The sequence below is a fragment of the Benincasa hispida genome, chromosome 12, assembly GCF_009727055.1.
Source record: "Benincasa hispida cultivar B227 chromosome 12, ASM972705v1, whole genome shotgun sequence".
NCBI classification, from domain to species: Eukaryota; Viridiplantae; Streptophyta; class Magnoliopsida; order Cucurbitales; family Cucurbitaceae; genus Benincasa; species Benincasa hispida.
The window spans coordinates 26,592,087-26,607,005 of record NC_052360.1 but is presented as its reverse complement, the minus strand read 5'-3'; the positions used below and the strand labels follow the sequence as shown (position 1 = coordinate 26,607,005).

The following is a 14,919-nucleotide window of genomic DNA, read 5'->3' as shown; positions in this document are numbered from 1 at the left end:
TTTCCAAATTCGCTCTTGGGGATCACTGATCCTTGGTTTTGGTATTTCACCTGTCAGGTATTCAAATTTCTAACGGCCCTCAAGGGCCATTTTAATAGATTGGGACCAAGAAAAGTATTTATCATCATTTTTCTCCTATAATAAAGCTAGAAGAATTGCCTATAGCTCCAGAACATAAATTTGAAGGGTAAGTAGGGAACGAAGTTACCGAGTTTTCAGGATATGGGTTTAGATCTGGTTGGATCTTGGATGTTGATCCCAGGGTTTCCCCAATAGCAGTTATCTACTGCTGGAACATCTCGTTCTGTCGTTTAATCTACAACTGCAACTGGGTAACTTGATCTTGGATTATACTCCCTTGGTCCTAGTGGTATGATGAAGAATCTCCCCTTCAAAACTCACCAATGATCGACGAAAACTGCCCCATTCGATTGCTCATATTTGGCTGAGAAACACCTGCACATCTTCTATCGGTCTTTTGGTACGGCAGTGGCTGAGAGGGGAAGATCGACTGCGATGGCAACAAGTGGAGAAGCACTGGACATTGCCGATCTCGACTAGGCGCCGTCGTTCGACTCTGTCTGATAGTGACTAGACTGATTGCAGTGTCGTTCGACTGGGCAGCTTCATTCGTCTTCGTCTGAACACGACAGAACCGAATCACGATAGGTCGCCGATCGTTGCTGGGTCTAGCGGCTGTTCGTTCCTTCTTCGAAAAAACAGATCGAAAGTGATAGGGCGATGGCAGCTGGTCTGCTGGCTAGTCAGTCCGGATCTAGTCGTAATGGGTTGGGTGGTCGTCACGAAAGTGGGAAAGAAGAGACTGAAAATATCTGTCAATGGCTTTTTGGATAATATTGGTTATATCTAGGTTATTGGTTTGGGATTCTCCTATTAGATTTTCCTTAACGGTGGCTAGGGTTTCGTCTCCATGTTCAGATACCATGATGAAAAACAGAGTAGAGAAAGAAGAAAAGCACACCAATATTTTACGTGAAAAACCCTAATTAGGGAGAAAAAACCACGGGATAAAAGGATTCTTATTAGAAGACTGATATAAAGAAATACAACAGATCACCAGCTTAAATAGAAAAAAGGGAAACCCTAGGGTACAATGAAAAGACAAAAATGTCCCTAGAGTACAAAACCCTAATTTCAACAAGAACTATTCTTAAGTTGAATAGTTCCTCTTGATAAGAATCATAACATTGTACACCACTTTCCCACAAAAGTTTTAAATCATCAATCAATGGCTCTAAATATATCCCAATGTTATCTTCTAGTTGTTTTGGACCTAAAATAAATATTGATAACATCATAAACTTTCTTTTCATACACAACTATGGAGGAAGATTATAAATGATCATCACAACTGGCCAACAACTATACTTAGAGCTTATATCACTATGTGGATTTATTCCATATGCTGACAATGCTAAACGAAGATTCCTAGGTTCAGAACTAAAGTCCGGCCACATGGTGTCAACTAACTTCCAAGTTGGGGAGTCTGCAGAGTAACGTAATTTATCATCCATTTCTCTCTCATTAACATGCCAAGTCAGGTTTTTAGCACATTCAACACTTCTAAACATCCATTGAAAACGTGGTATAGGAGGAAAATACCACATTATTTTGGCAGAGATTTTCTTTTTCTTATTTGTGTCTTTACCATATTTCCACCTTGACTTGCCGCATTCAGGACACACAATTGCATTGACATATTCCTTTTGATACAAGCAACAATCATTAGGGCATGCATGAATCTTTTCATATTCCATTCTTAGTGCACCTAATATTTTCTTTGCTTCATACATTGATGTAGGGAGGTCATTAGTAGAAGGTAAGATATCCTTTAATGCTTTTAGTAGTTATGAGAAACTAATGTCACTCCATCCATGTCTAACTTTTAAGTTATACAACTTCACTAATGTAGATAACTTGGCGAACTTTTTGCATCCTTCATACAATGGCTTCTCAGTATCATTAAGAAACTTTTCGAATCTATTGGGATCTTTTGAATATTTCTCATGAGGAATTTCAATCATTTCTTTTATATTTCCAACATCATTCTCTTCATACCTACACTCAGGGGATTTTCTATGCAAAGATGAACTAGGAAGTTCCTCACCCTTCCAAAACCAAATCTTATAACTTTTATCAATCCCATTAAAATATAAATGATCTCTAATATCATTGCTATTATGTCTTTGACAATTTCCACATTTCAAACAAGGATAACGTATAGTAGTATTATTTGTATTGGAAAATCCAAATTTGATGAAGTTTTCCACACCCAACTCAAACTCTTTAGATAATCTACTCTTTGTCATCCGTGATTTATCCATACTTATAATAAGTTAATCTTGGAACTACAAAAATATTAGAATAATTCAAATTAAATAACTCATACATCTTATAAAATTTGTATGGAATTGATATTTATAGAGAGCTTCAGAACTTGAACTCTAAAAAATTTCAAATGTGTGCTAATGTTATAATGAATAGATGGTTTACTAAATTCAAAATCTTAAAAATTAAATGGTGTAAAGAGCAACTACAACCACTTTTGTATTATACTATAGTAGAGACTGATGATTTCAAATGGAATCAAATGCTTTTAAATTCTAAATGATGTGCTAATTTATGGTTGAAAGACACTTTTCTTTATACATTATTTTCAATATAACGGCCCAGCATGTGAGAAGAAAATAAGATACTTCTTGGATGCGTGTGTTTGAATTCTTTTGTTCTTGTTGATAAGAAAATTTTTCAGTTTGTTTTTTTATTTAAGTTTTTCTGAATGAAGACTCTGATTCATAATGTCTAATTTGTAATCAAAGAACGGTAATAATTACAAAAATGAACAGATAAACTTGAAACAGGGCACATAAAAATAAATTACAGGCGTAATCAAAATGAAATAAGGCTTACCAGACAGTGCGATCGAAGCACGAAGCAAAGAGTGGCTAGACCAGAAAAATGTCGATAGCTAGACCGATCAACGGAATGGCTAGACCGAAAAAACGTCAGGGTGGCTAGACCGATCAAACAGAGCACAAGAAACGATCGAAGCACGAAGCAGATAGTGGCTAGACTGGTCGACGGACGAGCAGCGCAGCAGACGATCGATGCCTAGATTGGAAAAGCATCAGGGTTGCTGGACCAGTCGAACAGAGCACGAGAAACGATCAAAGCACGAAGAGACTGGCTAGACCGGTCGACAGACGAGCGACGTTGTAACAATCGATGGCTAGACCGGTCGACGAACAAGCAATGCTGCAAAAGTTGATGGCTAGGCCAGATGAGACGAGACGAGACGAGAAGAACAGGTTACAGAGGTCGATAGCGCAGAGAAGATGTTTAACTGATCTTGTGAGAGAAAAGACGAGACGAGAGGAAAGAAACTCGATGGACGGCGCGATGGACTTCACACAAACGACTAGGATTTCAAAATAAGATATTTTATTTGAAAAATATTATTAGGAAATTTTTTTTATATATTTTACTTGACATGAAAGAAATGTCAAGTAAGACCTTATATTACTTGACACGAAAAATGTGCCAAGTAAAGGTTCGCGTGAAAATATCCGAAATATTCCGTCAATCTCCACTTTTTTGACCTTTTTACTTGAAGTTTTCTTATCCAAAATCACATTACTTGACGTTTTTTTCCAAAGAAACGTTAAGTAATTAAAAACAACAAGTGTCAAGTAATGTAGATTTTATAGTAGTGACCGCACAATTTGCTAATTGTTATTAATGAGATAAATTTTTTAATGTTAGGGGAAAAGAAGCTGGGAAAAGAATTTGAATGAAATGCATAAGTAGTGTCTCATTTTGACAACACCATACAGGTTACTTTGAACTAGAAGTTCAAAAGATAATTCATTTGTGAAATATTGCAAATCAAATGCTAGATGTATTTATAGAGCATTTACGATTACAAGAAAGTGACTAATTTATATATCTTGATTGCAATACACCATCTAAAATTGGTATCCCAATACAACAAGTTGTTTGCACCATGCTTGCAGCGTGACAGATGAATGAGTTCCAAAGATAAAAATCCTTGAAAAATAAGTAGTCAATTATCTAAATGATTCACTTAAGAATATGGATATTTTAGAAGAAATCCTAAATACGTGTACTCATAAGAATATCAAAGAAAACAAGGATAATAATGAGATCTCAAAAAATTATGTCATGACAGTAAAAGATGGAACCATATTTATAAAAGTTGACAACATTTTTTGTATACAATATCACTCACGATATTATTAATGAAAAGAGTATGATGTACTTAGATACATTAAAAATTGTAGATATAGAAAAGATTTACTTATGTTGAAAGAAACAATCCAATAGAAATAAACTCATTTTTCAAAATTGTGAGGACAAGTAGTCAAGACACTAAAGAATGTCAAACATGTAATATACAAGTGAATATTTATAAGAAAAACAAATAAAATGAAGTCATGAAATAGAAAGCGAGACAAATTCCACATTAATTCTCGTAGTGGACTGGTATTGATTACGAGAAGAATTTTTCTCTAATGATGGATACAATGCCAAGAGATATCTTTTTTTTTTTATCTAATGGTGTATGAATAACTTAACATATATCTTAAGGATGTAGTCATACCACATTTATATGAATTTCTTAATAATGATATTTATATGAAAATTCCAAAAGGATTAAAGGTGCCAGAATCATAAGGGTATGAAAATAATTCTATTTGTCCATATGATATTATAGATAAATTATTGTCAAAATTTACTATATAAGTGTATGTTGATTATTTGAATATATAATAAAAACTATAGAAGAGTTTTCAAATGTAATAGAGTTTTTTAAGAAATAAATTAGATAAAAGTTATGAAAAGCAAAGTTTTACCTTAGCTTGTAAATAAAGTATAAAACAGACGGGATTGCATCAATTTATACATAAAAGATATATTATATAAACTAATTACGTCATTGAACACTCCTATCGTGGGTTTGAAAAAGATATCATCCAATCTAAGGATATGATAATGAAGAACTTGAGGTTATGAAGAATCATAGTTTGAGAAATAAGTAAATTTATATCTTTACTAATTATATACTACTTGTTGTAGTATTTTTTTTTTAATTAATTTTGTTACACATATATAATGCTCCTCCAAAAGAAAGATATTGGAATAGAATTATACATATATTATGTTTTATTTGTGAATTAGTTTATATTGATTTATTTTCTTCATAATCAATATAATTATAATCTAGTTGGTTCCAAAGATGCAAATTATTTATCTAACCCATAAGAGCTAGATCTTAATCAGATCATTTAGTATGTGAAGAATAATTTTTATATTAGGGCAGTTGATGAAGTAAATTATAACAATTACTGAAATCATGACGATTGTTATTGATTTCTTTAAAAGACGACTTGACAGACTTATTATGAAAGTGTTATCTACAATAACATTTGAGAAATTAGTACACAACATTTGAATACGATGACTATGAGGTGTCAAGTGATGTTTATATGAGTGGGAGTAAACTAACTTCACTCATTTTCCTTTGACTATGGTTTTTTCCCACTATGTTTTTCATTGAAGTATATAAAATAATGTATTTTTTCCTTCATTAGGACTTTTTCCTAAGAAGGTTTTAACGAGACATTTATTTTATATAAGATGGATGTCTAAAGGGTATTATAAATGTAATATATATTATGAATGTACTATTTCGTGTAGATATTTATAACCTACCTAGATTACCAAATATCATAAACCTTCCATTAAATTTCATCTCGTAACATACGCTCTTCATTGAATTCTATATTATAACATACACCATTTCATATTCTATAAATAATGGTGTATAACCTTTATAATACACATGAGTTCAATAATTCTTTGTATTTTCTTTTCTTTGCCTTTCTCTTTTCTTTGCTCTCTAATGTTCTTTTGTTCTTGCACAGTCCTATTTTACAACAAAATAGATTATTATTATTATCTCCTTTAGAAAAGAAACTTTGCAACTTCGTGCGATCAAAAAGGAGATATTAATATTATTATTAATTTTTTTTTTTAAAAAAAAAAAGTGATTTTAGTTTGAATGGTCGAGAAAGGTCGAATGAAAATATCTAAAGACCCTAAAAGATATCTGTTCTTTATCATTCATCCGGAAGCTTCCAGATGGGCGAGCGACGGATCCCAATCTTTATGTTGCGTCTCTATATAAATGTAGTTATTAGTAAATCAATTGTACGGCGATTGAAAGATGGAAGAAATGGAGCGGCCGATATTTGGGTCAGGTTCTTATTACACCATTCTCGGTGTCGGGTCGGATTCTTCACCGGAAGAGATTCGGAGCGCTTATCGGCGGCTGGCAATGGTAGGATTTGCAACATAATTCAATTTTGTGTTGATTAATTTGGAAATGTAATAATGTATGATTTTGCAGCGATGGCATCCGGATCGGTGGGCGAGAAGAAGGGCAGCCCCTACTTTGTTGAGTGAAGCAACGGCCAAATTCCAGCAGATTCAACAAGCTTATTCAGGTAAATCTTTACATTCTAACCAACCACTTTATAAACCCTCCATGAGATTCTTTTGGTTCCATTTTGTTAAAGAGATTTTAAATTATGGAGCAGTTTTGTCGGACAAGAGGAAGAGAGCAATGTATGATGCTGGGTTCTATGATGTTGACGATGATGACGACCATGATCAGGTACCTCCCCCATCTTCTTTTTTCTTTCAATGTCCGACTAAAATTGAGATTTCAAACGCCACCACATTTCTCGTCAATTTTTCATTTAAATCTTAACAAATTTTAATCGTGGCTATGTGGGTTTTTTAATATAAAACTGTAAAACTATGTATTCATTTCTATCCATTTTTTTTATTATTTTTATAAATAATTTGACATTTTTTTCTATTTTACATATTATATGTTCTATCAAATCTAATGGTTTGGATAATGATTTTTTAATTTAAAATATCGTATGATATATAAAATTAAAAAAATACATATTTAAAAGGATCTTTTAAATCTATTTTTAACAACTCGAGGAATAAAAATGTGTGTGCATTTTATTAAACCAATAAAATAAAAGATATATTTTTAAAAAATTTAGAGTAAAAGAATTTACGGATACAAAAATTCAACTTGTATATTTTGACTAAAAAGATTTTGGTTCCTAACTTTTAGAAAAGAGTGGTTTTATTTATTTATTTATTTTTTTCCCTTCTTTATAATTAGTGATTAACTTTAGTTGGATATGAAACAGGCATTCAATGATTTTATGCAAGAAATGGTGTCACTTATGGCCAAAGTAAGGAGTGAGGTATGTCAACAACACACTTTCAAATATTATATTTCATAAATTAATTTGTTATATATGTAAACAAAAAATATTATAACAACCTTAGCTTTATGAGTTCAACCACATAACAACCTTAACAGGGGGGGAAGTCGCTTTTTGCTGGTTCATTTAATAAATGGAGTGTAATACTTATCCAATCATACTGTTATTAACAAATCAAATTAACCAAACTTATTGTTTCAAAAGGGAAAATTTGACATTAATAATAAAATCAGTAAATACTTTTCTCAATTCAATTCTTCAAGTAATTTATAATTTCAATATTTTCTTTCTTTTAATTTTACACATGACATTTTTTTTTTCTTTTTTGTTTAAAGGATTGCAAGTCTAACAGCATGGAGGAGCTACAATCAATGCTCATGGAAATGGCCCAAGGATTTTGATTATCTTCCGTTTTCTTTTTGTTATGGGCCCATATTTTAATATAGCCCATTGAGAAAAAGCCCAATTTTGAAAAATGATTTTACTTCGGGGCCCAGTTGGAGCCCATTACTTTCATGAAGCCTCATACGGCCCACCTTTAAAATGCTTGTAAGTATGCATGGTTGAAAATAATGAAATTTGTTCATTCACTTTTTATTTTCCCCTAATATGATTGTACTTCAATATTCGAATTTTCTTCTTTCTTTCTTTCTTTCTTTTCTTTTTTTTTTTTTGGAAAACTTCAATATGACATCTGTTAAGGGATGGTTGTATATGTAACATAATAAAAATTAGATATTACGAAAAAAAAATTGCGAGAAAAAGGGTAAAAGCATGGAAAGGGTCAAATATTATCTCTCTAACCGCAAATAAGAGAATTTCTCATCATTATCGTGTGATTTTTGACCTAATAAATATTGTTTTTTATTAAAAAAAACAATCTCTAAATTTTGTACTTTGAAATATTCTTGAATTTTTAAAAATTCCAAAATTATTTTCAAATTTGTAAAAACGGTTCAAAAGTATTATTATCATTTGGTATTTTGTTTCAAAAAGATTCTAGAACTTTCGAAAAGTTTCAAATATCTTTATTATTAGTATATGAACGCTGTTAATTCTCGTTTTAAATATTCTTGTACTTTTAAAAATTTTATTAATATCTTTAGCTTTATAAAAAATTTAAAGATACTCTTATCATTAGTATAGTGATTAATTTATTTGAAATTTTATAAAGTTAAAAAAAAATTAATTTTAAAATAAATTTATATATATATATTTCTTTCATATTGATATTTTCTTTTTTTTTTTTCATTTGTTCAATTTTTACATCAATTTTGTTACAATAAAATATAAATTTTAATTTTAAGTTAAATCATAAAATTTTATCAAACTTCAAAAATAAAAAAAATTTCAACTTATCAAAACTATGAATAGTCAGATACAAAAGGAACATATTTAATTATTAATGTATAATCTATACTCAGCTATTAACGTAATATTTTTGAAATATATATGGCTTAAGATTTCTTCAGTGTTTTCACTGGCTTCTTTTTGTTATAATTTATATTATACCTTAATTAAAGGAGTTTTTTTTATGAGATAAATAAAAGGTTATACAATTAACATCAGAAAATAGGGGGAAGGAAAAACCGAACAAATAAAGAAATGATAGGGTCTTATATTGAAATATGAGAGCTAATAAGAACGTAGTTCAACTGACATAATATTTATACTATCAACCTCGTGGTTTGAGGTTTGATTCTCCCACTCCACACTTTACAATACTTCTTAAAAAAATATATGGGAGAGAAAAAAATGTTTATAGGTATTTATGTAACGAGGTATTAATGATTTCTGTTCCTATATTAATAATAGGGATATTTTTGTATTTTTTTTAATCTATGAATATTTTTTAAACTTTTGAAAGTTTAACGGTATTTTTGAAACGAAAAACTAATACTTTCCATCCAAAACTAATAATAAAGATATTTTTAAAATTTTTGAAATTTTAAGAGTATTTTTTGACATAAAATACAATGTTCAAGAATATTTTGTATAATTTTATCTAAATATTAATTTTTTGGGGCCCATAACCAAAATATTAGGCTTGTATTAATGACTATTCAAAATCAAGTCTGTTATGTCATACATGTCGGTTGCACATGTGATTGTTATTCCTTTTGCAGATATTAATTTATTTATAAACAAATAAAAAAATACTAATTTAAATATTTTAATTTTATAAAAGTCTACATTGTATATTTTTAACTTTATATCACAAACATTTCTTAAAGAAGGTTGATTAAAGTTATTGAATTACAAATAGGGAAATGAATTGTTTCAACTTAAAATGAATTTGTTATTAATTCTTGGTTATGTCATTGCTGCAAATAATTAATGTCATTTCAATTTAGATTATAAGACATTTGCTGTAGTATCGTAAATCATGCTTCATTATTAAATTTTCTGACAACAATAAGAGTTTCATGGACATTATGGACATTATGTTAGATGTATATATAAGACTAATTTATTTTTTATATTTTGATATGTAAATATTAAAATTGATCAATAATAAATTTATACAACATTACACACTTAATAAGACAGGAAGAAATGGGTAATATAAAATAAATAATAATAAAAAAAAGGAAATAACAGTTGAAGTTCCTATCAACACGACTTATAAGTTTTTATATTTAATTAAGATTTTTTTTTTATTTCAAAGAAATTTAGATACAATTGATTCGATAAAATTGAGTTTTGTATAATCATATTTATGTTTGATTTGAAACTTATATTTAAAAGCTGTTTTAAATTATTATGTTTGATTTTAGAATAATAAAAAATTGTGATGCATGCCCCTATAAATTTAAAGGGAGATATAATAATGTAAAAGCAATGGAAAAAGAGTTCTTCTTCTTTGAAAGATAGAAAGAGAGTTGTCTTTGGGAACTTGACTTATCATGTGTTGACATTTGTAAAGGTAAGGTAAGGCCAATATAAAATTCCCCATCTTTATTTTATTTTATTTATATCTTTTTCCCTTTACTTTTCTTCTTCACTAGCCGCCCTACTAGCTTCTAGTGCCTTCCTTGTCGGCGCCCTCTAATCCTCTCTCTATGTTTCTTCTTAATCACGTTTTTGTCTAAATTAATTATCTTACCATCCATTAATACTCTTTTGTAATGTCACTTTCTAAAATCTTCTTTCCTTGATTCGACATGTTTGATCCTAATATGATCAATTTACCAATTAAAATATCGATCATAAAATATAATTTACTAGTATGAATATGGTTTAATTATCATAATGTTTAAACTACTAATTTCGAAGTTAGAAAGGTTGTCGATGAAATAAAAATTGTTTTAGAAGATAAAAGTAATGAAGTAATAGAATATTTTATTTAAAAAAAAAAAAAAAGAAAAGAAAAAGAACAAAAGGAAGCAAAGACATGGAATCTTTAAACCAAATGGTTGATGGAATAGTTTTTGGGAGTGAAGACAATGAATATAAAGCATTGTTGATGTGTTATCAAAGATGGCAACTTTCTATCAAAACTTTCTTATCATTTTCTCTGTCACTATTAACACATCATACCTTTTTTGTTTCTTTTCCTTTTTGATCAAATTCTCCTCTTTTCTTTAAAAAATTTCATCGTTTTATAGCACAACCACGACTATTTCACTACTTTTACTTCTAACTAAACATTAAAATATTAATATCGAAATATCAATTTTATGAATATAAATAGATGTATCGACAAAGTATGAATATCAACACATATTTCTATAAATTAAAAATTTTAAAAATTCATATAAATTAAAATTTTCTCATATTAAAATTAGTTGATAATAAAGTTACAATATACCATTAAAAAAAAATTAAATGAACAAATAGACCATCTCTTAAAAATGAAATGAGCGAAAACAATATAGAGCCCATTTGAATTGACTTGAAAAAAAAGTGTTTTTCAAGAAATTCGATTTTATTTAAACTTTTTTGACAAAAATTATTGAAGATACACTTCAAAAACTATTTTGATTGGTTATCGAATACTCCATTTTTTTTTCTAAAATGATTTATTTTTTTAAAATTAAACATTTAAAAATACATTTCAAACACACCTATAATCTAAAAATTCAGAATTTTAGAGGTGAAATTAAAATTTTTTAACTTGCTCATATCTTAACTACTTTCAATGATGGAAGCGTACATTTTAATAATGTTAAATTATAAGTACAAAATTAAAACTTTTAAAACTATAGACATAATGAGAAAAAAAATCTAAACATTGGGGATTGAAGCATATGTTTGACTTTTAAGAAATGACAATGAAATCGCATAATAATTATGGAAAGAGACTCGAAAATTTATGTTAGAAAAATAGAAAGGTAATATAAGACATAGTTGTAGATGTTAAAGATGGATGCTGCAACCCTTCATAAAATAAAATAGAGAATATGAAATACTACTTACGTTTGAATTCTCAACATGTTGTAAATTCAACAGAATCCTCTAGATGAACACTGATGAGATAAGAACACACATAACCTTCATCGAGAAGGTTACACACTTGTGATTCTGTTCACCTTCGTAAGACAACTACAACGATAATTATCTTTTTAAATCAAATGTCTAAACCCCAACAAACAAGAAGACCATCCTTAAATATGCATAGCGAAACATAAATTAACCCTAAAAAAAAAAATTTGAAATCGACAGAAAGGAAATTTATTCAAAGAAGATATAGGGTCACAATCTTCTCGATAAGAAAACAAAATATATGCAAAATATCATCTTGACTAAAACATCAAGCAGTCAGGAAAGCAAATAGATCTTAAATAAGAATTGTCAATATCACAACTCTAACAATAAGTTTAGTCCCTAATTTTTCTAATTTATGAATATTTGGTTTATGCAACTTTCAATGTTATTCGGAGACTTATTAAACAATTTTAAAGCTTAAAAACTAAATAGACACCAACATGAAAGTTCATGATTTAAACTTATAATTTAACTTAAATTTTAGAATCTCTTTCAATAATGATTTAAAATGTGATATATAGTGTACAACTCAAAGTAATTGGGGATATGTGAAGGGATATATGAGAATTTGAACAAACATTTGTCTCAAACAAATTCATCACCGTTGTCTTGTGAAAGTTAAGAGTATTCACTATTTCTATTAGTACAAATAAAAATATAAAGATTTGAACCTCCGACCTAAAAAAATTAGGTAGATGAGTTATATATTAACTTTGACAAAACAAAACCAATTTGGTTATTACTATACTTTTTATTCTAACACAATTTTATCCATAAACTTCAACAATAAAGTAAGTTTAAAATCTATATACTTTTCAAAACAAAGACCAAAGTCTCTTAGTAGGTTTTAATAGATTTTCAATTTAATCCTTACCAATATAATTAGAGAAGAATGAAATATTCGATTAAACCAAGTTTAAGAGTTAGAGACAAATAATTAAAATGATCATAGCTTAATTAATTAGTATCAAGTATATAATATTAACTTTGAGATCATAAAATTCAATATGCTCCCACTCATATATGGTAAAAAAAAAAGTCAGAGATAAAAGAGAGTTGAATATAAAATAATATCTTGTTAAAACATTTATCATTACTCCAAATAATTTGACATTTTTTTTCAATACATTTCACTTTTTATTTATTTATGTTTCATTTTAAAAATTGCAATGGTTAGGCCTGAATTTGAAACTTATTGATTTCAATATATTTTTGAGGTCAAATTAAAAACGGGAGTAAGAATTTTAGAGATTTGAAAGTATACTTTAATTTGACATTTTTTTTAAAGACAAAAGATATTCAAGAAGAAAAATTATAACATCTTTTACGGATGGAAAAATGATAGAATAATCAAAACAAATAAATAAATCTAGAAAATTGTAGTAATGTTGATTGTGTTAATTATGGAGTTCAATTATTGACTTTAATGACCAACTAGCTAGAGTTCTATAATAGACAATATCATGTGTGTGATAAAAAGAAAGCTTTGATCGTGATAGTTGTTCCCCATATGTACAACTCAACTCATGAGGATTATTAATGGATGCAAAGAGTCTATTAAAAATTTAACACACCTTCAACAACAATTTAATCAATCATGTTGAAAATAATATAATGATAATCGAGCTAACACTACAAGGAAAAAGGTATTTGCTGTTGAATGAGAAATTTTGGACCAATCACAAGTCACCACGTCGTTTGCTAAATTAACGACGAATTTCTAAATCATTCACTTTGGGTCAAATTAGAAGTTGACACATGTCTCGAATTTAATTGAAGACAAGTTTCGATGACGTCACGCGGATGAATTGATATTACTATTTGGGCTTAAAGTCCAAACTACAAAAAAAGTTGAATTGGACCCAAATTCCAGATCAGGCCCAAAACCAACTAATTAGGCTCAAGGGTCAGGCCCATGGACCAACCAAGCCCACGAAGCCCACCTGAGAACTCTATAAATAGAGAAGTTCTCTTCATTTGTAAGACCAGCATTTTCTATACTCAGAAGACCCAGAAAGAATTCACTAACAAGCAGAGGACTCCTGAAGCTGCACTCCTATAAGGCAGTCCAAGACTTCTACTTTGAAGACACAAAGACTCCTGAAGCTGCACTCCTATAAGGCAGTCCAAGACTTCTACTTTGAAGACACAAAGACTCCTGAAGCTGCACTCTTATAAAGCAGAACTTCTATTTCAAGTTCCAAGACTCCTGAAGCTGCACTCCTATAAGGCAGAAGACCTTTGAAGACACAAATACTCTTCCAAGACTTCAACTTCAAGCTGTCAATACTCCTGAAGCTGCACTCCTATAAGGCAGAAGATCTTTGAAAACACAAATACTCTTCCAAGACTTCTACTTCAAGCTTCCAAGACTCCTGAAGCTGCACTCCTATAAGGCAGAAGACCTTTGAAGACACAAATACTCTTCCAAGACTTCTACTTCAAGCTGCCAAGACTCCTGAAGCTGCACTCCTATAAAGCAGAAGACTTTTTGAAGACACAAATACTCTTCCAAGACTTCTACTCCAAGCTTCCAAGACTTCTACTTCAAAAACGTTTGATGCTTTCCTTCTCCAAATCAAGTATATTCACCCAACTGAGAGAGAATCAGAGGATCAAATATTAGAGATCGAATCACATCGCATCAAATCAACTCCAACATCAACACCAATTCAAGTTCAACTCCACGAAACACGTTTCTCCGGAAATCTCGTGTGAACACCAACGATCAAAATTATTAGATAACCACAAAAAAAATGTCAAAAAAAATCTCCTAATACCGTATACATTGTCGCGAATTATCCGTAGGGAGATGTTATTTTACCCGACGACCTAACCATCGACGCTAAGTTTTAACATCGGGAGATATATATTTTCTTGTAGTGATAATAAATATTAGTCTAATCAATTTAAAAGCATAACATATAGAGTTCAAATCTCTAACCACTAATGGTACTTTTGTCTTCAAATCTCCAATGATATATTTAATTTGCTGATTGTAAATATTTTGATATGATATAAGGCTTAGATTCTAGATATTATGGAATTATGAAATTCAAACTTGTTACTTTCAAGC

General features: G+C 29.6%; 1 protein-coding gene across 1 annotated transcript; it reads left to right on the top strand.

Moving 5' to 3' along the window:
• The first annotated feature begins 6,221 nt into the window (after nucleotides 1-6,221).
• Nucleotides 6,222-7,963, top strand: LOC120067881 (chaperone protein DnaJ-like). The gene is made up of 5 exons (XM_039019492.1): nucleotides 6,222-6,382; nucleotides 6,452-6,548; nucleotides 6,642-6,718; nucleotides 7,278-7,334; nucleotides 7,691-7,963. Exons 1-5 carry the CDS (start codon nucleotides 6,269-6,271, stop codon nucleotides 7,754-7,756), a joined length of 411 nt encoding a protein of 136 aa, XP_038875420.1. The 5' UTR covers nucleotides 6,222-6,268; the 3' UTR covers nucleotides 7,757-7,963.
• Nucleotides 7,964-14,919: the final 6,956 nt, after the last annotated feature.

What these genes read in the sequence shown, in the direction of transcription:
- LOC120067881 (XM_039019492.1), top strand. Translation starts at nt 6,269, where the DNA reads ATGGAAGAAATGGAGCGGCCGATATTTGGGTCAGGTTCTTATTACACC. An exon ending in CTTATCGGCGGCTGGCAATG is followed by an intron (nt 6,383 to 6,451) that starts GTAGGATTTGCA and finishes ATGATTTTGCAG; the next exon opens with CGATGGCATCCGGATCGGTG. An exon ending in GATTCAACAAGCTTATTCAG is followed by an intron (nt 6,549 to 6,641) that starts GTAAATCTTTAC and finishes ATTATGGAGCAG; the next exon opens with TTTTGTCGGACAAGAGGAAG.